Source organism: Meles meles, chromosome 4 (assembly GCF_922984935.1).
Source record: "Meles meles chromosome 4, mMelMel3.1 paternal haplotype, whole genome shotgun sequence".
In the NCBI taxonomy this organism is placed as follows: Eukaryota; Metazoa; Chordata; class Mammalia; order Carnivora; family Mustelidae; genus Meles; species Meles meles.
The window spans coordinates 151409445-151436417 of NC_060069.1; the positions used below are offsets into that span (position 1 = coordinate 151409445).

Sequence of the window (26973 nt, forward strand, 5' to 3'; positions counted from 1 at the left end):
AAAAAAAAGAACAAAAAAAAAAAAAAAAAAGAAGAAGAAGAAGAAGAAAAGGAATTCTTTTCAAGGAAGCTTCCACACCCACTGTCTCTTAAAATACACTGTTTGGAACATAGTGGGTTCTCAAGAAATCGCGTTGGATGAACACACCAAACTTAGACTAGGAAGCGTGGGTGGAGATGGGGAGTGTTGTGCATAATTTTGGGGTTTGTTTCAAGTCATTAAAGATCCTCACTCAACATATAAAGTCAATACAAAAATAATTCTTCCGTTCATTCTATGGACTCTGCAACAGGTGTCCATGCTGGGTGCCTGCCGGGTTCCCCTAAGGGTGCTTGTCAGAGGCTGGTGTCCCTCACCACGGACAGAGAAGGAGCCTGTACAGCACGCAAGACAGGAGTGACTCGCCCAAGGTCACCGGTCAGCGAGGAGCGAGCCAGGATGTAAATGGACGCCTCCAGACTGCGAGTCCGTTGCTCTCTGCATCACATTAAGCTGCCGAGGCAGTAACTTTCTGAGACACCACATTTAGATGATCTCACTTCCATATATTAACAATTTCAGAAGGCGCCAAGCCAAAGATGGAAATTTCATAGAACAATGACACGTGAGAGCTCACAGTGGTACCGGCTCTGCCGGAGAAAACTGCTCTGCCCCTCTCTTCTGGGAATAGTCAGCTGTGACTCAAAGCCCCATCCATGGGGGTGGGCTGAACCAGAGGTCCAGCTGTCCCCAGCCTGGGGCGGGGTCGGAGGGGGCACAACATGGAGCTGGAGAGCCAGAATACAGCCAGGCACCCCTCTTAGATCTCATACAGAATGTGAGCTAACGTGGGGCGCCTGGCAAGCTCAGTAGTGTAAGCATTTGACTCTTGATTTCCACTCAGGTCATGATCTCAGGGTCGTGGGATCGAGCCTCATGTCAGGCTCCACACTCAGCATGGAGTCTCTGCCCCCCCACCCCACTCTTTAAAAAAAAAAAAAAAAAAAAAAGTCCTAGGTGGCATGCTCCAGGTAAGAGGGACAGTAACAGGTCACAGGTGATGTTCCTTTCTCAACTGTCTGCATCAATGATGCACCCTTCCCTGCATCCCGAAGGCCAGGAGCCCCTCTCCTCGCTTCAACCCTGCAATGCCATTCCGGCCGTGCCTTCAAGACCGAGCCTTCAGCCCCTTTCAGGTCACAGGACAGGTCACCTATCTCACGGGTCTCTCCACTAACCAAACGGACAGCAAGGAGCAGCCTCTGCAGGGTGGGCGGAAGGACCACAGGGGCATTGTTCCATCATTCCCATCAGTGAGTCTCTCCCCCCGAAAAGAGAAGGGTACAAAATTCAGGTGTCCATCGAAACACATCTTCAGGCTCATCTCCTCTGATTGGACAGTCAACGTTTTTAACAACTGTTCTAAGACACAAGACTTTGATAGAAACACAGAACCACCCTGGGCCCTTACGTCCTACACCGCCACTAATGAGGTACACAGCCAACGACTAACAAATCCTCCCCTGCCGGCTGCTGCCAAAGGACCGGGCACTGTGTCACTTCATCCCATCTTCTCGAAAGGTCTTATGATTATCCCCGCATCTGACAGTTTTTTGCCCAAAGTCACCCAGGTGAGAAGGAGTGGAGCCCCGATGCCTGGCTTGGACATCATCGGCACAACTTGCCCTCCAACAGATGAATGGATAAAAGAAAACTGCAGCAAACACACGTGCTAGAATATTCTTCGGCCTTAAAAAGGAAGGAAATCCCAGCTACAACACGGATGGACCCTGAGGAAATTACGCTAAGGGAAAGAAGCCAGTCACAAGAAGACCACTACTACCTGATTCCACTTATGGGAGATCCCTAGAGTAGTCAAATTCATGGAGGTAGATAACGGGACTGGGGCTGCGTTGGCGGGGGGGGATGTTGGGGGAGGGGGAGGAGAGGTTGTTGCTTAACAGGTGTTCAAGATGGAAAGAGTTCTGGGGATGGACGTAGTGATGGGTGCCCCACAGTGTGAACGTGAACTACACACTTCAAAATGGTCAAGACGGTAAATGTCGTGTGTATTTTTATCACAGTCAAACATAATTTTGGAAAGAAAAGGAGGGGAGAGGTCAAACACAGTCTCCTTTAACCCATATAAACTTGGGGAGGAACATACAGAAAATTTTAATTATTCTAATACAGAAAGTTAGAGTAGGAGAAGAAACAAAAAACACCGAGGACTTCCCTGATGGCTGGTACAGGAGACTTTAAAATTCCAACGTAAAATCAGAAACCTGAGATTGGGGTGATTTTAAAAATCTGCTCTCCAGCAAGAACACAGTCCAGTGCCCATTTTCTCTGCCCCCTCCTTGGGTTCCCCACCATCTGCCCATTATACTTAGACCCCCTTTCTGAGAGACCTAAACCTCAAAATGCCTGTCTGACTCGTACTGGAACAGCACCACCCCCGTCCGGTCAGTTCAGAGGGCACCTGCCGCTTTCCCGCTGACCACGGTGCTGTCAGCTGGTCACCCTGAGGCTGACGTGCCTTTCGAGGCAAATGGGCTTGACTGGATCGCTGATCAGAAGCGCTGTCTTGCTAAACCACGAACCTATCCTCAACACCAGTCAGGACACCCGGAACTCGGCGACCGGGAACAGCAGGACCAGAAAAGCACCAGGGCACGCAGGAGTGTGAGGCGGGCTCTTAGGCTCCTGGGAGTATCACTACCAATGAAGGTGATGAGTCCTCTTTTCATCAGCAAAGCACTTGTAAAAAAATAATCTTCAAAAGAAACGCCTTCACACCCATTTCTCGCCTGCCCTAGACCCCTAAGCAAGCGAGTTGAGCCCTTTTCACTCCCATTTTTCAGAGAAGCAACTAGAAGTCAGGGTTTGCCCAAGGTCAAACAACGAGCTGGCTGCAAAGTAGGAACTGGAAGCCGCCCATGTTATTCCTTCCGCTACCCCTCCCTCCAGAGACAGGGCTGGCCAGCACCGCAAGGAACAGGAAATTGAAATGACTCCTGGTAAGGCAGGAAGCCTGCCAACCTCCGCGAGAAGCTGACCAATGACCAGAGCCCGCCCTGAATCAAAGATGCCTCCTCCGAGGAGCTTCCGACTAACCCGTCTTCCCACCTGCGGCACTGGAGAGACACCCCGAGCGTGCACAACCCGCCGGGCCCATCTGTCCGGAGAGAGGAAGGAGGCTCAGCAGAAGCAAGATGCTATTCGAGAGCTGAGCTGGAGAGGCAGCAGGTCCCGAGTATGAACTTATCAGCTTTATTCTCACTCCTACCCACATCGCCACCCCCCAACACACACACACACACACACACACACACACACACACACTTCCCTTCATCCCACCCCTAGGCACCGAACTGGAAAAGGGGTGAAGCAGAGCTGAGATGAACCCCCCCCCGGGAGTGTGGGGGAACAGTAGTAGCAGCAGCAGCCGCCAGGGACTCAAAGATGGGAACCGTGCAGGAGCAAAAGCATGCACTTGAACTCATGCACCATTTCCAAAACAGTGAAACAGATTTCAGCCACTTTACCTGAGTTGTTTTTGCTCTTCTGCCTTGCATGCTGTTGCTATGGCTAATCTGTGGGTTGGTGGCACCTTCAGAAAGACAGTGAGACTTCCTACAGGGGAGTGTGTTGTAATTACTGTAGGGAAGAGACTCTTCGGCAGCAGCTGGTGGCATCTTATGGTTTGCAAGATCGGGAATATCAGACACCAGATTCCGACAGTAGCCTGCGAATTTGCTCCTGGGCCCCCCGTTTGCCGTCACCCCGGAGTTTTTCTGAGCATACAAGTCCCCCAGGGAATTGGCACGCTGACAGCTGCTGAGCTGCCGAGGGCTCGCCCGGGGTTCCATGCCCCGAGCCTCCTCGCAGTCTTTCTCTTCGGTGGAACCCAAGATCTCTTCGTTGCTTGTTAAATGTTCTTGGCTCAGATCGGAGAGTGAGAATTCCAGGCTGTCCTCCCGCCAGATGTCTGCAGATTTGGAGCGTTTCTTCTTAAAGCTCGCCGTCTCCATGAAAGTGGGCCCATTGGATGTGTAGGGATGCTGCCTCCTGCCTCCGTCAGCCAAATACGTAGCGTCATCCCCGTAGAGCCGGGTGTCCTCCGAGTCTGGCATGCTCTGCACAGAGGCGGCTGTGAGGACGATGCTGCTGTCCACGCTGGGAGTGATAGAAGAATCGGTGTACGACACGGGTCTCAAGCCCATATCCACTCGGTCCACCCAAATGGGGCTGCCGAAGTCCTCTAGGGTGCCCTCCTGGGAGAAGGGCTCCAGGCCATTCTCCGCCAGGGACTGCGGGATGCTGGGCGTGCTGCTGGATCGTGTGCTCACTTCGGAGTTCCTGTGGATCACCTTCCCCGAGGACGCGTGCCTCGTCCGCCGAGCCTTGTGTGACAGGCGCAGTGAGCGGGACGTGTGCTTACGGCCCAGGCTGGCATGCTTTTCTCCATAAAACTCATGTTCTACATTTTGACTTTCTGCGTTTCCCATGGTTTTATGGTCTGCAGCATGGGGGGTGGGAGGAAAGAGAGGAGGGGATAAGTGAGTCACGAATGGGTAGTTTAACAGAAAGAGCTCAGGGTGCTGGGCGGGTGGAGAGCTTGGTAAGGCGACAGGACACAATCCTCTGCCCTGCACCTCCTCTGCACCTGGCAGGGGCCTGGGCCCTTACACGCTTGCAGGTGAGAACTGACACCTCCACTGAGACGGGCCCCCTGCGATGTGAAATGAGAACCCAGGGAGACATGTAGAGAATTAAATGTGTCTGTGCCCAGAGGGTAGTAGCTGCCCATGCCGTGCTGCCTTCACAGGGCTGCGAACCCTCGTGGTTCCCTCCAAATGCTATACTTACCAAGCTCAGCTTCTCTCCAGACACCGAAAACCCTGAAAGCACAACCGGACTTTTTTTTTTTTTTTTAAAGAGTTTATTTATTTGACAGACAGAGATCACATGTAGGGAGAGAGGCAGGCAGAGGAGGGGAGGGAAGCAGGCTCCCTGATGAGCAGAGAGCTGGATACGGGGCTCGATCCCAGGACCCTGAGATCATGACCTGAGCCGAAGGCAGAGGCTTAACCCACTGAGCCACCCAGGCACCCCACAAACGGGCTTTCTTCTGGAAATGATAATGTAGTTAAAAAAGCAGTAACCAAACTCACCGGAGCATTTGGCGACCTCCCTCCCTCCCAGTGTTTCCGTTTGATCCAGACTCCCATCTGTATTTCAAAATCAGGGGCGCCTGGGTGGCTCAGTTGGTTGAGCGACTGCCTTCGGCTTAGGTCATGATCCCAGACTTCCGGGATCGAGCGCCGCATCGGGCTCCCGGCTTCTTGGGGAGACTGCTTCTCCCTCTGACCCTCTCCTCTCTCATGCTCTCTCTCACTCATTCTCTCTCAGATAAATAAATAAAATCTTTAAAAAAAAATCAATCAAAACTTGAAACACTCAAGAGATTAATAAGTCCGATCAACTCTTCCTACTTCATCCAGGTCAAAAGGAACAATGGGCTTTTAAAAATTTGATTCAATGCCCCAGCATTCTGAAAACCTTAACTTTTGGTATTTCAGAGAGGGCATGAAGTGGGAGGCAGGGAGAGGGAGATGGGCAAAACCAAAAGAAACCCCCCTATCTGCTTAGCAGCAGACTAATGGGTTTATTTCTGGGAGCAAATCCAAACCAGGAACATTAATCCGGTACAGAGTGCCCTGCACACAGAAATTCACATTATGAAACCACTAAATGTGATTCAGCCTTTTGGGGCTACCCAGGTTAATTCAAGTCCTTTCTTCCCATTTTCCGGTCTCTCTCCCTGGCCTGGTGACTGTCACCCACACGGGGAAAGAGGAAAGACCTTCAAAGCTCAGCGACTGTGACTCTCTTAGCCTCTTCTCCTTACTCTGTTCTTTCTCTGTACTATTCAAATTGTATGCGCTTAAGACATACACATAAAAGTGGCCAGAAAGGAAAAGAGGAAAAATATAGTAGCTGTATATATTCCTGCGCTGATGTTTCCAACCACCTACGTAGTCATTCATTCAGAAAATACATGAGCACCTACCATGTTGTAGAAGCCAGAGACACAGCAGTGAACAAGAGAGACACGCTCCCAGATCTCAAGAACGGATACTGTAGCCACGGAAGGTAGACAAGAAAACAGTGAAAGGTACCAGGGGGGACGCAGAGAACGAATTGACCAGAACCACGACAAAGAGTCGGGACTATCAGACACCTTCACACTGATCCAGAATCATTCTATAATCTCAGATTTAGATGGAGTCTAAAACACTCCATCGACTCAGAGGAGCCTATCTTCGTGGAAACCAAATCGGTGGCCACAGGAAGGGAAAACCTCCATTTCATGTTCCAGTGAGTTCGGAGGTAATTCACACAGGCACCAGATGTTACACTCTTCCCATACTGGAATATTCCCCACCGGGTCACACATCATGTGATTCTCAGAGGGAACTTTCCAAGCAGGAGAATCTCCTTTTTCCTGGCAGCAAGTATATTTCAAAGCAGTTAATAAGCCCCTGCCTCTCTGGCAGGCATCTTTAAGAAGCAAAGGAAAAAAAAAACAACAACAACAATTCAACTCACTAGAGGGGAAAGAAAAACATCCACTGTCCATACACGACCATTTGTGATCTATATTCTGAAGAATATTGTGTGCTATGTTTTGAAAGTCAAACAAAAAAAAAAAGAGAAACGCTTTCTTAAGATTTATTTATTTTAGAGAAAGAGAGCACACATGTGAGTGGGAAGGGCAGAGGAGAGGGAGGCAGAGAGAGAGAGAGAGAGAGCCCAACACGGGGCTCGATCTCACAACCCTGAGATCAAGACCTGAGCCAAAACCAAGAGTCAAACGCTTAATGGAGGGCGCCACCCAGATGCCCCAACACATAAGCATTTTTTTAAAAGATTTTATTTATTTATTTGACAGACAGAGATCACAAGTAGACAGAGAGGCAGGCAGAGAGAGGAAGGGAAGCAGGCTCCTTGCTGAGCAGAGAGCCCGATGCGGGGCTCGATCCCAGGACCCTGAGATCATGACCTGAGCTGAAGGAAGAGGCTTTAACCCACTGAGCCATCCAGGTGCCCCCACATAAGCATTTTAATAACTAAAGGCCATGGCCAATTCCTTAGAGTTCTTGATCTTTCAAAGTACATGTTAAGACACCTGAATGTGTCTACGTATTTGTATGTTTTGCCAATAAATAATAAAAAGCTTAGAACGAGTGTCAGCCATGGTCCCACTTTAAGAATCAACAGGTTTAGGGGCGCCTGGGTGGCTCAGTGGGATAAAGTCTCTGCCTTTGGCTCAGGTCATGATCCCAGGGTCCTGGGATTGAGCCCCATATCGGGGGTCTCTGCTCAGCGGAGAGCCTGCTTCCCCCCTCTCTCTCTGCCTGCCTCTCTGCCTACTTGTGATCTCTGTCTGTCAAATGAATAAATAAAATCTTAAAAAAAGAAAAAAGAAAAAAATCAACAGGTTTAAGTTTAAAAGAAGGAAAAGAATGATAGTGGCCGAACTGCATGTAAGACAAGCAAAACTGTCTCCTCACACCCACAAGGAGAACCCTTCTCTATTCCACGTATCAAAGCCTGCAAATATAAATTGACAGGCATATTCTCAACAACACATTTTTTGGTGAGGCTCGTTTCTGCCAACAGAAAAGCAATCAAGTTAAAAGCCTCAGGAGAGGTTTCCTAAAGGAAATGGCCCCAACCTTCAAGAACTACAGCACCTAATGGATCACTCCGACGGGCCTGTTATATTAATAGCATTTTTAGTAGCAGGATTCTTTCCAGCCGGCCAAGGTAGGAAAGAAGCCATTTTTATCTTCAGAACTAGAATTTAGAGACGAATGCCAAATCCCCTAAATCCTACCAAGAGAAATTCTCAGGGGGTGACCTAAACAGAGTTGGCAGGAAGTCTGAAGCAAGTCAAGTAAAATCAGTTGCTGGGGACCTGCTGAAATAGCCCTTAATTTGAAAACTTTTCCTGAAAGGTTGGTGAGAACCACAAGGGCTCATGCGGCATTGGTGGGGGGACGCAGAAGTTAACAGAAGCATGAAAAATTAAAATTGCTCGTGGATGGGGCGCCTGCATGGCTCAGTGGGTTAAAGCCTCTGCCTTCAGCTCAGGTCATGATCCCAGGGTCCTGGGATCAAGCCCTGCATTGGGCTCCCTGCTCAGCGGGGAGCCTGCTTCTCCCTCTCCCACTCCCCCTGCTTGCATTCCCTCTCTCACTGTGTCTCTATCAAATAAATAAAATCTTAAAAAAAAAAAAGAAAGCAGCTTTCAGTTCCTCAGTAGCCTCTATGGAGGCCAGAAGTGTTCGACTCCAGACAAGGAGACAGTCCACGGTCATGCATTTTAGAAACAAAGCAGAAGGTGAGTGATCAGTAGTACCTCACCAACACAATCATCACACTGTCTTGAGGTGAGAAAACAGAAATCAAGGTCAGACTGAAATGCAAAAACCAGGACGGAAATTAAAAAGAAGAGCGTCAGAATAAGAGTACTCAACCTCTAGCTGGAAACTTTCTCCAGTTTTAAACTCATTAAAACTATCACTTCCTTATGTAGCACGATAGTGGTTCCAAATAAGTTGCATTTTCAGGGAGCACTTAGCGGGAGGGGGATTAGGCAAGAGGTGTTGGGCAAGATTTTATCACAAGAACAACCCTCTGTATTTGGACCTCAAGTCTGGCTTCTCATACTTTCTTTTCAAAGGTCTAAGTTCTGGCTACCTGAGCCTGTCCCAGGGCCTTTGCCCATGCTCTTCTTTCTGCCTGCAACCGTCCTTCACTACCTCGATCACATTCCAGTTCGTTCTTTGACTCAAATACTGTCTTCTCAGGGTGACCTTCCCTGACCTCTATCCAAAATGACAGCCCCCTCACAGAGCTCAATCCTTACCCCTCTTCTTTTCTTTTCCTCCTGAGCCTTTATCACAACTGTAACACACAATATAGTTCACTTAACTTTTTTATTCTCTGTTCTTCCCCACCAGAACCTAAGCTTCAGGAGGGCTAAAAGTTTTGCTTGTCTTATTTATTGCTATATCCTCAGTGCCTAGAACACCGCCTGAAAGGTAAAAGGTGCTCGATGGCAAAACACTGAACGAGTGAATGACAAACTAAACTTTAACCTAGAATGCAGAAATTCATACAACCATAATAACAAGGAGATGAGAATGGGACCACGACACAAATTAGGGAACAATACCACAATGTGGACTAGAAAAAAAACACAACGTCAGACTTAACTATGCTAGCCCCTTCCATCAGATGTCTCGAAGACACAGCGGTCATCAACATGCCCGTCACTCTGGCTCCCTTCCACCTGAAGGTCCCTCATCCCAGACCACTCGCCCCTGCTCCACTCTGCTCCCCACCCCCGATTACCGGGCCAAAGAATGAATGCCTTGCCTTCACCTCATTTCACTTCTTGCCCTCAATTCTTTCCTGCCTCCTCTTTTGAGAGCTGTCCCTGCAGAATTCAGAGTTCAGAGGGTAGCCCTCCCCATTGTCTAGGTGGACAGTGCAGACGTACTCGGCCTCAGAGGACCCAGACAAAATGGAAGCAAGGGAGACATGGTGGCATGGGGCACGCTGGGCAGGTTGTCACCTGAAAGTGGTGAGGGGTCAGAAAATTGAGATTCTTGGGGCCAGAAGTCAAGGACACTAGAGGCAGTGTACCTTTTTCTACCACTGTGACCTTTCTCTCAAAGCAATGACTTCAACTTTTCAGGCAATCCTAGTACATTCCTTGAAATCCACCAGGTTAAATACACAGTGAGTAAGTGAAAAGGTATCTTAAGGAAATTTATCAGTAAGAACAGCCATGAGGTTGTACATCATCTGTACAATGTCTTGTGAATCTCTAATTGTTTCAAAATTTAAAGAGCAAAGCCTTAAATACCTGAAATAGTCTGGTTAAACGGAATTTCTGTTTAAAACTGAGAATTTTTCAGGGCCGCCTGGGTGGCTCAGGCAGTTCAGTGTCCAACTCTTGATTCTGAATCAGGCCGTGATCTCAGGGTGGTGAGACTGAGCCCATGTTGGTTCCTTGCTGGGCGTGGAGCCTGCTTAAGATTCCCTCTCTCTCTCTCCCTCTGCACCCCTCTCCACTCACATGCTTGCTCTCTCTTTCAAAAAAATAAAAGTGAGAGTTCTTCAAAATGAAACATTCTAAAATCTGCTCTTATAGCTGAAAGCAATCTAAAATATCCTAAGATAGTTTCAACAAATCGGGCAATAAAAAATAAGCATGCTGTTGGGGCACCCGGGTGGCTCAGTTGGCTGAGCATCCAACTCTTGATTTCAGCTCAGGTCATGACCTCCGGGTCGTGGGATCGAGTCCCACATCAGGCTCTGTGCTGGGTGTGGGAGTCTGTTGGGAAATTCTCTCTCCCCTTCTTCCTCTGCCCCTCCCCCTATTTTCCCTCTAATACATAAATAAATCTTAAAAAAAAAAAAATACACATGCACTGAGCATCACCTAGCATCTCTTACCAGGAAACACAAAGTAAGCACAGACCAGTGGTCCAAAGGGAGGTTCAACAGAGAGGTAGAGCTGATTAACTGGGGCGGCGCTTCTGTCTCCATAAAGTAATGAATGAAACAGAACTGCCAGCATCTGGTGCCCGCCAAGACAGAACTCGGCACTAGGACTGACCTTTCTCTGACTGATAAAAAAACTGAAGAACTTGAGGCCGAAGAAAACAGCAACTGCCCAAAGATTCCAAAGTGCGAGCACAAGCATGCTGAGTGGGGAAGTCAAAACCGGAAGAAGCTGCTTGTGCAAGGGCGAGTTTCCCGGTTCTTCTCTCCCAGCCTTAAGCGGAAGGACACCTCTGACACAGGTGAGTGAAAATTCCCAAGATGCACCCCGTTGTTCCAGCCAAAGAACCAAGAAGAGTGGCCCCTGCCAACCAAGGAATGGGGGGGAGGGGGTCTCCAAGGAAAGAGAGCTGGAGAAGCCAATTCACCAGTGCTCTGTACGAATCCACACAAGTCTGGGGCTCACGCCCCTCAGATGCCCAGCCTCAGACCGACCCTAAGCAAGATGGTAAAGGCTTTGGGAACTGAGTCACTACATAAAACCACAGTCCACCTCCCAGACTGCCAGGCAAGTGGCCCATGGACAAATCCAAGATACCCAGCAAAGACTGAGAGACAGAACGGACGGAATGGACACTGGAACCATCACCCACTGAAGGGGAAACCCAACTTGTAATCTGAACCTGGCCGGGTCGACTGCCTGCTACAACAGCAAAAAAGGAAAACCATCGTTTTCCAGATGATTTTAACAGGACCTCAAGTCTCCCAATATGACACTTAAAATGTCCACAATGTGTTCCAAAGAACCCAGAAATTCTAACCAGTTCTCCAGGAAAAAGGCAATCCATAGACGTTGATCCTAAAGTGACCCAGATGTTGGAATAGCAAAGACTTTTAAAGCAGCTATCACATGATTGAAACTGCAGACCAATATATTCTGGGACTCACATGCTAGGAAATGTATGCAAATCACACCCAAATTCATCAATGAAGTGGGGAAAAAAATTCTTCAATATTAAAATTTTTTTCTCTGGGTTCCCTGGGTGGCTCAGCTGGTTAAGCATCTGAGTCTTGATTTTGACTCAGGTCATGGTCTCGAGGTCATGAGAAAGACCCTGTGTCCAGCTCTGCACTGAGCATGGGGCCTGCTTAAGATTCTCTCTCTCTTCTCTCTCTCTACCTCTGCCCCTTTCCTGCCACACACAAGTGCACTCTCTCTAAAATAAATAATAAGTAAAATGTTTTTTGTTAGAAATTTCCTCTCCAAAAAATAAAAAAATAAAAAAAATAAAGCCACTACTCTAACTCTGCTCCCCGAGTAAAGGTAAGCACTCTTGAAATAAATGAAAAGCTTAACTGCTCACAATGTCTACACAAAATCATTATGAACATCAGTGATCATACCTGAGTAGAGAAACAGAACACAAATAACAAAGAAAGGTAAGACCTGTCCGAGTCCTGCACAAATCATGCAAACTGTGTCTCTCTCATCACACCGATGTTACGTTTTTCTCCATATTGCATGAGAAAACTTTCTAGTTAATAGAAAACCACCCCACAGCCAACGTCTCTGGGCAGAGAGGAACAAACAAAAATACTCTTGTAACTTCAGATTGTTCAGAGGGAAAAGAGCGACAGAAAGAGGAAGATACAAAGGAACTAGAAATAACCTCATCACCTTGAGAACTAAGGAGCCTATAATATTTTTATTGTCCGGAAGTCGGATTCCTTAGATGAGACCAGCAGTTCAAGCAGTCCCCAAACAGAGACCAGAGTGACCCATGCTTTCCCCAGTCTTCCCATTCTTCGTGATCCAAGCCCAGCCTTATGGGTCAGCCTGCCAAGGCTTGCCCTGTTCAGAAGTAGATAATCAAAAAAGATCATTCTACTGTAGGGTCAAACATCAGTGGAGCAAAACTCTTCTTATGCTCAGAAGTAACAACTTCTATTTGAGGGATGCCTGGGTGGCTCAGTGGTTAAGTATCTGCCTTTGGCTGTCATGATCTCGGGGTCTTGGGATCGAGTCCCACATCGGGCTCCTTGCTTACCGGGGAGCCTGCTTCTCCCTCTGCCTGCTCTGCCTACAGCTCCCCCTGCTTGTGCTCTCTCTCTCTCTCTGACAAATAAATAAAATCTCAAAAACAAACAAACAAACAAACCAACCAACCCTTCTATTTGAGGTGCACAACCAAGAAAATAGTTTTGAGCAGGCTAAAATTTTAAGAATATTAATAATATGTTCACTTTCTCTCTCTCTCTCTCACACACACACACACGTGCCCGCACACACGCTAGACCTATATAATAATTTTAAAAGCAATCATTCTGGATAGAGTGATTGTGGGTAATTTCAATTTTTCAAAACTTCCACTTCTTTTTTTTGTTTTTTGGTATTTTCTAAAGTTTCTGCACTGAACCTGTAACTGATTTTAAGGAAAGGCAAATAAATAAAACATGTTAACACGCTTTAAGTCCCTGGGTTTTTTGGATAATTGAAGAGAGTGAGGATGTGGGTACTGTACTGACAGCTACAACAAACGACACCAAACCCAAACTCGGAACAGATGGCTGGGAAAAATTACCTAAGGTAAAGAAAATACTATCTAGCTTGGATTTAATCACGCTTTCTCAACAGCACTTTGCTTAACCTCCTTACATGGCGTCTGCTGCGTGGTTATTTGTACAGTGACACACTTGTCTTGCTTTGTATGGACCCTCTTCCCACCTTATTATTATAATGGCCTAGTGGCAGGGACCCTGCTGTACCCACCCTTGTCTTGGTAACCTAAATACATAGCTCTCCTCAGCGGGAGTGTTCCTCATGCAGACTCCCTTAAAACAAGGGCTCTTCAAATATATAAAACAGCAGAGCTCATTAGTGGGCCCAAGATGACCCAATTCATACCACATTCAAGACCAAAGTGAACTCCCAAAGCAAGGTTCCTCAGTCATTGGTGAGGACATTGCGAAATCCAAGCATAAGGCATTTAATGATGCACAGAAATTGTAATTATTAATAATATGATTTTTCACTCCCCTGAGGTATTTAAAAACTTATTAAAATAAACATAATGATCACCCTTCCATGACTTGAAAACAGACCTCCAAATCTGCAGGAGAAAGGATGAAATGTATTTATTTCAAAGTTAAATTTGAAGCGAAAATCACAAGACAACAGATTGCAAATTTAAAATTAGCTTCTAGTGGGAGGTCTTGGTTTCAAGCCTGTTTTTTCCCTACTGGAGGCTGAGCTTGAAGACAGGGGTGGGGTAGGGGGTGAGGGGGGAGGAAGCTAAGATTAAACTGAGACAAAGTTCTGAAAGTTTTTGCTAAATCTTTACAAACCCGTGAGAAGTGTTTTGCCAAGTCACACGCAAACACCCCTAACACAAGAGACTAAACAGGAAAGTTTTGCAACAAATAAAAGATGATCTTTGATTTAGAAAGATTATTATTTTGACTGTATTTATTTTGCTTTTTAGAGATCACCCAAACCAGAAACAAAATATATCATTGTTTTGAAGTTCAGATTTGCAGCGAGGTTGGTCTTTTTCAAAAATAATCCAATAAAAAGATAGCAAAGCTCAGAGATAAATTTAAAAGACCCTGAGGGCAATTCACAGGGGAGAGAAGAGATCTCATAGGTACCGGCTTCTTCTTTTCTTTTCTTTTCTTTTTTTTTTTTAAGTTTGAGGGCTAATGCTTTTGAATTCTTAGCTGGGTGTAACCCCAATCCAAAGAAGTGGTTCCAAATTCTTTTTCCCACGAGCTACATGCAACCCAGCAATTCTAATTACACTAAAACGGATCCGTCCCACCACGTTGGAAGTGTTTCCATTGATTCATGCGGATGTATATGAGCTTAAAACGACTCATACAAACCTACCTTACAAGGCAACAGTGGTTCCCAGCCCAACTTGCCCCAAGAGCACTGTGGCATTTAGATACTGAGATGGGAAATGGCGTCAGGATGAACAGCCGCAGGGACCGGGTAAAGTGTCAGCACCTGTCCCTCGGGGAGGTCATCATCGTCTCCTGTGAGTGTCTGAGCATGTGCCGAAAACCTGCAAAGGATGGAAAAGAGAAATGAAGTGGTCAGCCAGAACACCGAACATGGGCCTTTTCCAAGGGGCCCATTCTCCTTAATTCTCTGACATCCATTCTGTGTGTGCTACCAAGCCCCAAATCTAACAGCACATCTTCAGCTGCAGGTAGAGAGCGCAGGCATAATCAGATCCCTAAATAAATACAAGTGTATCCCTATTTACGGTAAGAACCGGTCCGACAGACCAAGTTATCATTTCCCCCTATTTCTATGGAGAAAAGTAGCAGCTAACAGAAACGGGTTATTGCGGAATGATTTCCACGGCTTCCTCTTCATCTTCAAAAGGTCTCAACGAACAGAGAGAATCAATAAAAGGAAACAAGGGAGTCTTGGTTATTATCAAAACAGCTACTTTTACGACAAAAGTTGAAGAAAATGTCAAAAGACGGTGAAACAAAACAAAACAAAAAAACGCAAAACACGGAGAGTTCATCGCATACATGTTCTCCGCTGGCCAGACATCAAATTCAGAGGCAAGTCGTGAAGAATATGTACAGAAAAGAATTTAGTGAAATGCCTAAACTGCTTTTTAGCACAGAAGATACATGGACAAGGACAGCTCCAGGAACAAGCAGTGTTAAAAAAAAAAGATTAAAAAGAATGATATTAAAAAATGATATTTTTTTTAAGGGGGAAAAAAAAAGCCTGTCTTCTGAGATGAAACTGCAAATACTAAGGAAGCAAGACAGTCTGTGGTCCCGTTGTTGGGGCGGGGGGTGCTGCACCTTATCGCCCTCCTCCCGGACATCCCTCTGTGGGGCTGCCCACTGCTGCTGGTTCCAACAAGGTATGAGCCCGGGGTGCCCAACGCTTTGAACAGGAACCCAGAGAAAAACTGCCTACTTTGTGGAAGGCAGCCCCACAGAAGCAGTCAATAAATAAACACACACATCCACAGAGAACAGAACAATCAGAGAAGTTGTGATTCTTCCTTATCTCAGAAAACGTACTATTTAACCTGAAGTGGGTGACTCACGCTTTGCAAGGAAGGGAGCCCGCGTCCTCAGCCATACCCCATTATTACCCTACAATACGTGCCCTTTCCATAATTCCCCCATTGCTAGCTTGTTCTCTCTCTTTTCCTAGGCATCCTCCTGAAGCTGTTCTCTGCGATTTTCAAATTTTCAAAGCAGTTCCTGAATTGCCTAGGAACTGGCAGAAATTAATAAGCAACAGCCCATTTATATTGAAATGGACTCATTACGGTGCCAGCTGCCAATAATTTGCAAGGCTGGATTCTTGCTGGCAAATGGGGGCCCGCGGGCAGCTGCCCTTCCACCTGCTCCCCAGAAACTGATAATGCATTTTCTTATACTTTAAAAGAAGGACATATTCTACCTTCCAGAACTGTAATTTTTCTCCATCTACAGCCTTCTAATTCCTGAGCAGAAGAACGATATGGGGAAGAAGATGAGAGTTACAGGGCTTTTTTTTTTTTTTTTTTTTTTTTTAATAAAACACTGCAGGAAAACAAAATAGAGTTGGTAGAATTTTTGTCTGATATGGGTGGGGGAAAATTTTTTTTTCCCTGTGACCCCAGCAGCAGAATTGACCTGTGACGTGGACAAATGAAGAGTCTCATGTATTTTGCAATCTGCAGACAGGCTGTGGTTGCAACGTGCCAAGCGGTACTCATTTTGCCCAGAGTAGTTGGCTCCACCATGGCCCCTGAGAACGATTAGCAGACTCTGAGTTTTCTTCAAGAACTGCAAAGCAAAGGGTCAGGGGTGGGAGGTTGGGGCAACCTGAGGGTTTTGAAGGGTCAGGGGTGGGAGGTTGGGGGAACAGGTGGTGGGTAATGGGGAGGGCACGTTTTGCATGGAGCACTGGGTGTTGTGAAAAAAGAATGAATACTGTTACCCTGAAAAAATAAATAAAATAAAATAAAATAAAAAGAACTGCAAAGCATTCAGGTTCAATGGAAGGCAGCTATGCACCAAGTTCAGGGCTGGGGGTTTGAGTCTCAGTCTTAATACTTGCATGAGGTCAAATCTTGGCCTCACCACTCACTTGGGTGATCTGGGGGCAAACTCTCCATATCAACCCTCTGCAAACAGAATAGCTCTTAAACCACTGGGTTATCATGAGCACTAAAGACCATCTGTGTTACACGACTAGCTTCGCGCCTACCAGGCGGTCAGTTTGCAATAAACGTTAGCTATGATTCCACCATTACTTAGCATTTGTAAACTGTAAGAAGTACAACGTAGGAGGCCACTGTTACTGGGACTTCCTGCAAACAGGGTGCCTAACTCAATGAAAGTGGGTCCATGTTAAAAGTGGGATGACATGAGTCACCTTAAATTTGTTGCAGGGCAACAAGGGAATTGACTGATGCAGCTGGAAGATGGGATCTACCCAACTTGTCACGGCGCGCGCACACCACTGTGATGCAATCCGGCAACACCAGCGGCCTGCTTATGTTACACTCACGGGGCACGAACGCTGACTGTACTGTGTTTTTCAGTCTCATTCTGATTCACCGTCAACTCCTACAGTCCATTTCTGGGTCAGGCGTCAAGCAATTTTCACAGGGAAGTGTGAGTGCTGGAAGCGGGGGAAGGAATTACCAAAACTCACCTCCAGCTTCATATACTTGCAAAAATGGACAAGGCGGAGGGATTCCACGGCCCTAACCTTCCAGTCTGAGGTGAGATGACAATAAGACAGATGTCAGAAATATTGTGTCCATGACAGTGGACCCACAGCTTTTCCTAAAAAGTCTCCCAGATCAGAAGTTTCTTTTTCACCTTCAAAAAATACTCCTCTAAGGAGCATCCTGTTATTTTTAAGACTTCACAAGTCCCAGAGACAAAAGTATATAGAGAAAGGGGTATTGTACGTGCCCTCAAAATACCCAAGCTCATGCACCAAGTTCTCTTACTTATGTGACCCTGGGCAAGTATACTCAACAGGAAAAATGAGCATGTAAGATTGTCGACCTTACTTACCTACCTAAAAAGATTGTTAAGACAGAGAATCAACATGAACCATTACACAAACTATAAAATGCTACCTAAGTATGTTAACTCTTAACTCTGTTCATTATGACTTCAGTGCCCAAAACTGTTCCATAGTTAGTGAAATAATGAGAATCAGAAGTCTCCCCTTATGAGTAAAATGAGTAGCAGAGGGAAGGGGGCTGTAGAGGTCTTTGACCAAAATCCTGAACAAGTCAGAATCCTGAATGTTTATTTTAAAAGTAATAAGCACCAAAAAATTTTAGTTTTCACTATTCATACTTAGTCTAAAAATCTGCATTGGATAGATAGATGGAAGAATGGATGGATGGATCAGTCTAGGGCATTGAAAAATTTTACATGATTCAAAAATTAAAGAAAATTCACTGGTCACCTTTTTTACATTTTTTTTAACTATTTCCTTAACAAAGGACTCAGTAGTGAGTGACTTTCAAATATTCACAATCTAGGGGCACCTGGGTAGCTCAGCCACTTGAGTGTCTGACTCTTGGTTTTGGCTCAGGTCATAATCTCAGGGTCATGAGATTAAGCCCCACATCAGGCTCCATGCTCCCACCCTCCCCTTCTGCCCCTCTCCCTGCTCATGCGTGCATACTCTTTTGCTCTAAAATAAATAAAATCTTTAAAAAAAAAGATACATAATCTAAAATAGAAGAAATTACTAATCTCAAAAAACCCAAAAGAAACCCAAAGGACAGAGGGAATAAGGGTAACCATCATACCCTATCAAGCTACCCAGCCAGTTCTATTTATAGTAAGCGCTATAACAGCCAACTCAAACTGAGAAAACATGGCAGTTGTAAAATTCACAATTCCTAATCAACTGGTCAGAAGAAGGATGAATGTTCTTGATACCAAGACCAGAGAGAAATTTCCACAGTGGTTCTCCGAGGTCACTGCAATGCTAAGCAATGCTCTGGGCCATCTCCTTCAACATGGGCTCAGTGACACATTTCCTAGCGATGTGTCTTCTTGAGAAATGATTAAAAAAGAAAACCACAACTCAGTAACAGAAGTTCTGAAGAAGTAGAATACTGCTGAAGAGTACAGAGGCTGCATAACCCTCCAGGAAATTCTCCTTAATCCCTGTTTGCTCTCCAGGGTCCTGAGGGGTTGGAAACTTAAGGTAGGGCTCTCTGGCTCATGCCCAAGTAGGGCTGGGTCATGCTACAGGATGGCCACCCTCATCTGGCATGAGGCAAGGGATCCACCAGGAGAGAGCCTGTCCACTCTGTGTGAAAACTGAGACTCTACCCCAGAGAAAATGTGCCACACCTTCCCTCCCAGGAGGGAACCATGTGAGGACTCAAGACAGGAGCAGGATTTTTAGCACAGATGGATGGGTGATGACAGGGGCTCCAAATTCCTACTCCCTAGGGCACGGATGACGTGGCTTTGGCCCAACGGTGTTTTTGCGACAGGTGAAAACAGACATCCTTATCAGTTGAAAAAAATCCCTGAAAGTTCCCATATCCCAACACCACACTAGTTTTGAGCAATGCTGTTTCCTAGTACATCCAAGTGTATCCCAAGGTAACTGAGGAAACATGTTCATAGAACCAGTATTTTCAAGCCAGCTATAAGTCAAGAAAGCTCTACTAAAATAATAACTTTAATTTTAGAACAGTGAATCTTTGGCAATACTTAACCAGCAGGTTCAGCAGGGACAGACATTACCATATTTCATGGGAGTAAAGTCAGTGTGTTTCAAAGTGAAGTAACACGTTCTACCCCAACTCAGCGCGATCTACCATTTATGGAATGCTTACTATCTGTCTGGCAGGGTGTCAGTGGCTTGAGGCCAAAATACTCTTCTAAGTTTCCCTCGGTTCTTGGTGTTTATTGTCTTGCAGCTACGGTTGGACACTGGCAACAGCCAATGCATCCAACTCCAACATTGCATCACTCGCTACGGAGCTCCCTCCCAGCTTCGTCCGAGAAAGTCTGGAGACTGCCAGTCCCAGAGGGCTGTGTTCCACAGCTGGCCATCAAATCTCCCAAACGCCCCCATGGCCTGGCTCAACAAGGGCCCAAACGAGGCCCAACTGACCAAAGTGGATTTAACAGCTTCTCCAGGTCTGACCACGAGAGCCACGTAATTTCTCAAAAATCTAAGTAGTATCATTCCCACTAAGAAATGGCGAAGCTACCAAACACTTGAGAATTCCACCCAACACTCCAAGAGGAGTGACCATGTGCTGTGAGAGCCCACTCAGCTCCGGGCTCCCAGCTCCCAAATTCTCAACTTTAAGTTTGAGTCATGTCAAAAAAGCACACCCATGTCACTACAAGAGAGAATGAAACATCTGATCCCCAAGGATCATGGAAGAGGAGCAGACCACAGTTAATGACTAATGCTGAAATCTGTCCTTCAGCATTCCGCCATGCTGGGCCTTAACTTACCAGGGTTGTTCCAGTGAGGGAACTAGGTGTCCGTGAGAGGACAGCGGGAGAGGACAGTACTCCATCCAAAGTGCTCCCACACCCCCTGTGAGACCCACCAGAGTGTACAGTCCTTAAACTGCAAACCAGAATTATCTTCTCCAAAACATGTCGGTCGTCTTAGTTAGATTTCCAACAATGTCTTTTCCAAAGTCCTGCCACCCAGGTCCCTCTCCCTGGGCAGACCTGCCTCCTGCTCCCACACTAGCTGTATAGAAGCCTCCCCAGGGACAGGAAGAAGCCCCAGATCCCACAACACTGGGACAGATAGGTGTGGGTTAGGGCAGCTCTTCTTTCACTGTCAAAGACTACAGCTCCAGAGGGGGACTTTGGTTCTAGTTCTTTCTGGCTTTCCACGTCTGCTGTTTATAACCAGGAGACTGACTGGAGGGCGGTCCTCCATTCTGAAGGACACAGTTGACCAGAAGGGCACTCCAAGAGCAGGGACTTTTCCGACTCAACTGCTGCTGGCTGACTCTACCACCTTCTCCAGGCCCTCCCAGGTGACCTAGTATTGTGAAAGGGCAACCTGCCATTTCCCTGATCTCCAACCCCTAAAACCTGGCCTCTCCCTTCACCTGTTCTCTCACTGAGCAGCCCCGAGGGAAGTCTTTCAGCCCGAAATGTAATTGAGCTGTCAAGGGGTCCTCCTTCTTCATCAGGAAGCAGAGCAAGATGTGGTCACCCTGGCGATTTGGTCCCATGTGCCACCATCCAGGCACAGCAGTTCCGTGACCTGAGCCGCCTCCCCCACACTGCATGGGAGGGCCACTCTGTGAGTCAGGGAAGAGCTCCCTGGGGTGAGGCACGCACCCCAGCAGCCGTGCAGTAACTATGCCTGCCAGCAACAGGGCCTGAGACTGCCTTCGACACAGAGGGGGAGAAAATACCACAAAAGCCCCTGTGGAGAGGTTACTGGGCCGGGAAACCCCAAATCCGCACTGTTGGTCCCTCACGCTCCAGCCTAAAGGGCCCATCAGAAAGAATCATGCCCCCAGCTGGTAGCCATTCTTGCTGCTGGTGGCATCTGTGTTGGCGGAAGGCATGCCTGAGATGGCAAAATCCTCCCAGAGAAAATGGCTAAAGAGATTTCAGTAAACCAGATACTAAAGACGGAGAGGAAGGAAGAGAAACTAAAAATATTAAGAATGTATAACAAAGTAATTTAGTGACCAAAACTCAATGAGCAAGTACGATAGCTGGAAACACAGCTGCCTGAAGGAAAAAGGGACACTCAACGGGTCCTGTGCAATGCCGCTGGGAAGGGGATATCAGGAATACCGATCCTGATACGTGTTTAGGTGGTAACAGGGAATTTGAACCGAAGGCTAAGGAAACCATTTCAACACAGCGAAGAATCTTCCACTTCGATATCAAAGAAGATGATTTGTGACAAATTTTTAAAGGGATTCCTCCTAAGGATTCCTAAAACGGGGTTGATTCTTTAGCGGTAAGTCCCTATCTTCTAAAAAGGAAGAAACCAGGGGCCCCTAGCAACCCCTCGGTGGCTCAGTCGGTTGAGTGGCTGACTCTTGGTTTCAGCTCAGGTCATGATCTCAGGGACCTGGGATCGAGCCCCACGTAGGGCTCCACATTCAGCAGGAGCCTGCTTCTTTCCCTCCTTCCCTCTCCCTCTACCCCTCCCTACTTGATCTCTCAATTGAACAGATAAATGAAACCTTTTTTAAAAAAATAAGTAAATAAAAAGGAAGAAACTAGGGCTCATTCATGAGACAAGACTGACAGGACAAGGTTCCACAGGGTCGTGCATCCCAAGGTAGTCCCAGGCTGCTCAGCCCAAAATGCTCTTCTACTCTCTAGTTTTAAAGTTAAAAAAACAAACAAACAAACAAAAAAAAAAAAACAAAAAACAAAAAACCACACACACACACACACACATTTAAAATGACCTCAATTTTTTATCTACACATCACCTCCAACTCTTTGGCAGTTATAAAACTAAGACGATACAAGCTCTGGCAGATAAAACACAGTTCCTTATTTCACTGATTCCAAGAAATTCTAAAATTCTAAGAAAAACACATTTGTCACTTTGAACATCTCTGAAATGAAATGTGCCTCACAGTTGCTATGGTGTGGTGTGGTTTCACAGGCGCCATTTTCTTTCTTGGAGGTACACAAAACAGTGGTGTGCCTCACAGCAGCAGCATCTTATGAAATAGAGCATATAAAAGTAGATCTTAAATAGTTGCGCTTACAGCTATCTAAAAACTCCTGTGAACGGTCTGTGGAAGAGCCTACACAATTTTGCTGACTGCAACTAACCGCTAACTCAACCAGCATTTACTGAGCACCTACCATATGCCCAGGATGCGGAAAGAGACCATTTTCCTTATGATGCCCCAAATCTGAGTAAACGATGGTCACCTCTCCACTAGGACATGGAGCTGTCAAGGCTCACCTGGCCTTGTTAATAGTGAATGATAAGAAGAAACGGGCTAATTCGGCCAGAAGAAGCTGTCATTTGAGCCTGGTCCTGATGGGCTAACAGGATTTGGCTTAGCTTGTGAGGATGGGAGGAAATAAACAGGGACAGGAGGGAGTGTGGGGAAATAAAAAAAAGGGGGCAGAACTTTCCAGGAAAAGAGCAAAGGGCTGTTCGCTGAAAGCATCAGTCCAGTGTTGCACAGAGGCAGATGCACGGAGCTAGAGGTGATAAGGCTTAACAGATGGGCTTTGGCGAGGGACACTGCACAAAGGAATCAGACCTTCTGTGTAATGGAGTCTGTGATGGGATCTTATCAGCAGAGGTACGCAACCCAACACTTGTCCCCAGCCCACCCTGGCTAGCACCGAAGAGAAGGCAGAGGCTTGTTGCAAAGGGTCAATCAGCCAGTGGCTGGCTGGAGATAAGGTGGCTTAAACTGGGACAGCGAGAGCCTTGAGGTGAGGAGGACGGCAGGCTGAAGACACGGGGACTCAGTGGCCACACACTTACCAATCAAAAATGGGGAGGGCAGGAGAAAACGAAGGGAGAGATGCTTCTGAAGTTTCTAGTGTGGTAACTGACAAAGAAGGTTGACAGTAACACCTTCCAGCATGAGGTCAAACGGAGCCCCCGATTCCGAAGTTTTGCCCTTGAGAGGTGGGAATGCACAGGGATCATACTAGAAATATGGCGTCCCTCCCACGCGGACACAGAGCAACAGGGCTGGAACACGTGAGCAGGGCACTGGAAGGAAGGAAGGAAGGGGGGGAGGAAGTAGGTGGGAAGGAGGGAGGGAGGGAGGGAGAAGGTAGAGACCCTGCCAAAAAGCCTAGATCAGGAAGGATTTATGGAGACACAAATATTGGCCAGTTCCACTGTATAATCAAAGAACTTTAAACATACACACACACACACGCACATACACAACCTCTGATGACCCGTGAGAGGCCAAAAGTTTAAACCATTATCTCAAGTACGCCTTCCATTGACTCAGCCAATGGCTATAATAATAAATGGACGAAACAGCATCAGTAACACAAAAATAAAATGCTGCCTCGGGCTCCGTGCCATGAAGTTAAAATGTAAATCAGATTGGAGTTCAGCCCCCAGAACTCTCCAGGTCCCCAGGACACCCACCACGCTCCTGACTCGTCCTGAGATTGGGTTTACCACTTAAATAAGATCGCCGACTACAAGGCTGAGGCCCTAAAGCTGCGCAGATCACAGTGAGATGAGTGTGGGCCGCACACAGCAGCGTATTGCACACCAGCGCAAATGGAGCATCTGAACACAACTGCCACCCCTTCCACGCGAGAGTAAGATGGCAAGCTGACTGCAGGCCTCCAGCTACCGTCGGTTACACCGGAGAACCCTGGGGTCTGACGTGTGACAGTGGGCTCAGAGCCACGGCAGAAAAGACACGCACTGACTTTAGGGCCACAAGCAACTCGAGTCAATCCAACCTTCCTGACCATCCATCTCTTTAAATGAAGAGGATGGTTCTGGAAGTTTCTGCGCACCTTACACTTGAAAGGAACTCCATGTTAACCTGCCTAAGTTAAAACCTGCATCATCATTAGAATCATCATGAGAGTCTCTTTCCAGTAAACACATGAGTCAATGAAGGCAAAAAGTGCCAGTGAGCTTGGCCCCAGAAATGCAAGATGGGGGGCACCTGGGTGGCTCAGTGGGTTAAGCGGCTGCCTTCAGCTCAGGTCATGATCTCAGGGTCCAGGGATCGAGTCCCACATCATGCTCCCTGCTCAGCGGGGAGCCTGCTTTTCCTTCTCCCTCTGCCTGCCTCTCTGCCAACTTGTGCGCCTCTCTCTATATCTCTGTCATATAGATAAGTAAAATCTTGAAAGAAAGAAAGAGAAAGAAAGAAAGGCAAGATGGAATAACCAATTCTTACTTCAAACGCTGGTGTAAGATCTTTTCGGCTGAATAACGACCAACATTCATCCTAACTGAATTAAAAATTGGGAGGGAAATGAAAAGCACATGAAATGGTTGCAATTTTGATTTTTTTTTAAAGTAGAAGGGGAAAAAAAAAATCAAATGACTTTTTTATGACTATTCCCTGTAGTCAAAAGAGGATAATCAGCCCCTTTCACATAAAGACGGTTCCTGGGAAACCATGGGAACAGCCCTGAAACAGCGATACATCAAAGTCCCCGTGCAGAAAAACCGATACATAAAATCGCAAAGCAAATCTGTTTCTCGTATGACAGCAACTAGCTTAAAAAGCTTGACATTCATTGCCAAGTCGTATCTATGAGACCACACACAAAGCAAGAATAACAGACACCGGCCTGCCTTCTAAGGACTAGCGAGTGCTCTCCTGTCCAGGGCACTAGTGTGCCAATGGTTTTATGGGCAACCTCATTCAGCAAAATAGCTCTGAGCATGCCCACCTCAAACAGCATGGGCGCGTGTCCTCGCTCGTTTAACTAATGCGTCGGCCACATCATGAGCTACTGTTCAAACAAACGATGCACATTTTACCTTTGCGTGTGTGTGTGTGAACAACGTGCATCCTTCCTGTGAACCCAACAGAAACACGCAAAAATTTAAGTGCCCAAGACAGAGAGAAAGATAGATTCTGATGTTTCCTTCTCACGCCCTAAGGAGCGCATCTCGTGCATCCACACGACATTGGAGACTACTGTTCTAGCCCAGAGAACAGTGGTCTGGAAACTGAGAAAAGACGGCATGTGGGAAGCTCACAGGAATGCCTCCTGGTCAGGCCACCTCATCCTGGCTTGAACAAAACCACCTGGAGGACCTATTCCTTTCCCCGCTCCCTCCTGTCTTGTTCCAACTTGGTCCAAGCTTACGGTTTCCTCCAGGGACACAGTGGACAGGTGGGGTCTGCAAGCTACAACGGAACCCTCCAGAAGAAGAAACGTCATTATGATAAAAAATAATAATAATGATGAAAAATTTAAAAAAAAAATAAGCAAGAACAAAACCTAACCCCAAATCTGTTGCTAAGGTTTGTTTTGTAAGCCTAGTTGACAAATTCCTCAGTTTCCCCATCTGTACAATCTAAATCTTCCCCCACATCTTAGCCTTTTTGTGAAGCAACATCACAGCCATGTCAAAGTCTCCCAGAATCTTCCAGAAGAACTTCAGGTGAGAACTTGAGGCTGCTCTGAAGTTATGGGCTGACAGGACTAGCTGTCCCTGGGGGGCGTGACATGGAGGTTCCTTCAATGAAGATGTTAGGCAATATCCCCTCACCAGTGCTTGGTAAAACAATGCCACGTGTAAGAAGAGGAAAATGAGACGGGAAGGAGGGACTCGTTTTTGCAACCTGCTGATCTCCACCCCCAACAAGACAACACGATGACTGGCCAAGAGGCAATAAGCAAAAACATGTTCCCAAACATGGCTGCATTTTTTGGTGTGGGGGATCTCAGACAGAGCCAGGATAAGTAGCCAAGAAGTATCAGTTACACAGTCTAGAAGGAAAAAAAAAAAGAAAGAAAGAAAGAAAAAAAAAAAAAAAGGCCAGCAACAACAACACACAAAGCAAAAACCCATTTTTGAAATAGTTTTGAATGAAACTTTGGTCTTCCTAGGTGGGAAGAAAAGGTTTCATCTTCTGGAAGAAATCCTCATTCTGTCTGGCCGGCTTCCCATCCAGAAAACCACTTGTGGCTAAAGGAGCTTCCACTTACGAGTTCAAATGGCCTTGGCCTCCTATCAGCATCCAAGCCACCCCCCAACCCCGGCCGCCTGCCACCAAAACACGATTCCTTCCCTTGGACTCTGGGCACTTTGCAGCTATGCCTCTGACCCCAGTGATAGGTCCTACCAAATTCTCCATATGGAGAACTTTTCTCTTTTTTCTCTTTAATAAACTCACTTCCTTCCACCCTCCCTGCTACCTGAATCTCAGTCTTTGGCACACATGCCTCTTTGTATCCCCCTTCTGGACCCCTCCATGGGAATAGCCAGTGATAGTTCAAATCTGGACCCCTCCATGGGAATAGCCAGTGATAGTTCAAATCTGACACACTATTTAGGGTCAAAACCTTCCACACTTAGGATTCCTCCCAGAAGGTAGCGTGGTTTGTCAATGTAACGCAGACTTTGGGTTCCGTCAGATCTAGCCCTCAGCTGCCATCTAATGTCCTTGTGACCTTGAACCGGTCACCTATCATCCCTGTATATCACTTTCTCCATCTGCAAAATGGGAAATTTGCCTTGAGGGTTTGTGCTGAGGAGTGAGGGAATGTATCTGGAAACACTCTTCCTTGGTATTTCTTTGGGACTTCACAAACATTCATTTCTTTCCCTTTTTTTTTTTTTTTTTTAAGATTTTATTTGTCAGAGAGAGAGCGCATGCACACACTTGCACACAAGTCAGGGGGAGGGGCAGAGGGAGAAGCAGGCTCCCCGCTAAGTAAGGAGCTCAATGTGGG

The 26973-nt window shown here is 46.6% G+C and overlaps 1 protein-coding gene across 5 annotated transcripts in view; it reads right to left on the reverse strand.

The window, feature by feature from the left end:
• The window catches only part of TIAM1 (TIAM Rac1 associated GEF 1), a 380123-nt gene that overhangs the window by 127595 nt on the left and 225555 nt on the right, over nucleotides 1-26973 (reverse strand). For all 5 annotated transcript variants that reach the window (XM_046002793.1, XM_046002792.1, XM_046002795.1 and 2 more), the window contains 2 exons: nucleotides 14453-14630; nucleotides 3528-4501 (listed from right to left, as the gene is read on the reverse strand). In XM_046002793.1, the coding sequence (XP_045858749.1) occupies nucleotides 3528-4490 (963 nt within the window). In that variant the 5' untranslated portion in view covers nucleotides 4491-4501; nucleotides 14453-14630. The remainder of the gene's footprint in view (nucleotides 1-3527; nucleotides 4502-14452; nucleotides 14631-26973) is intronic.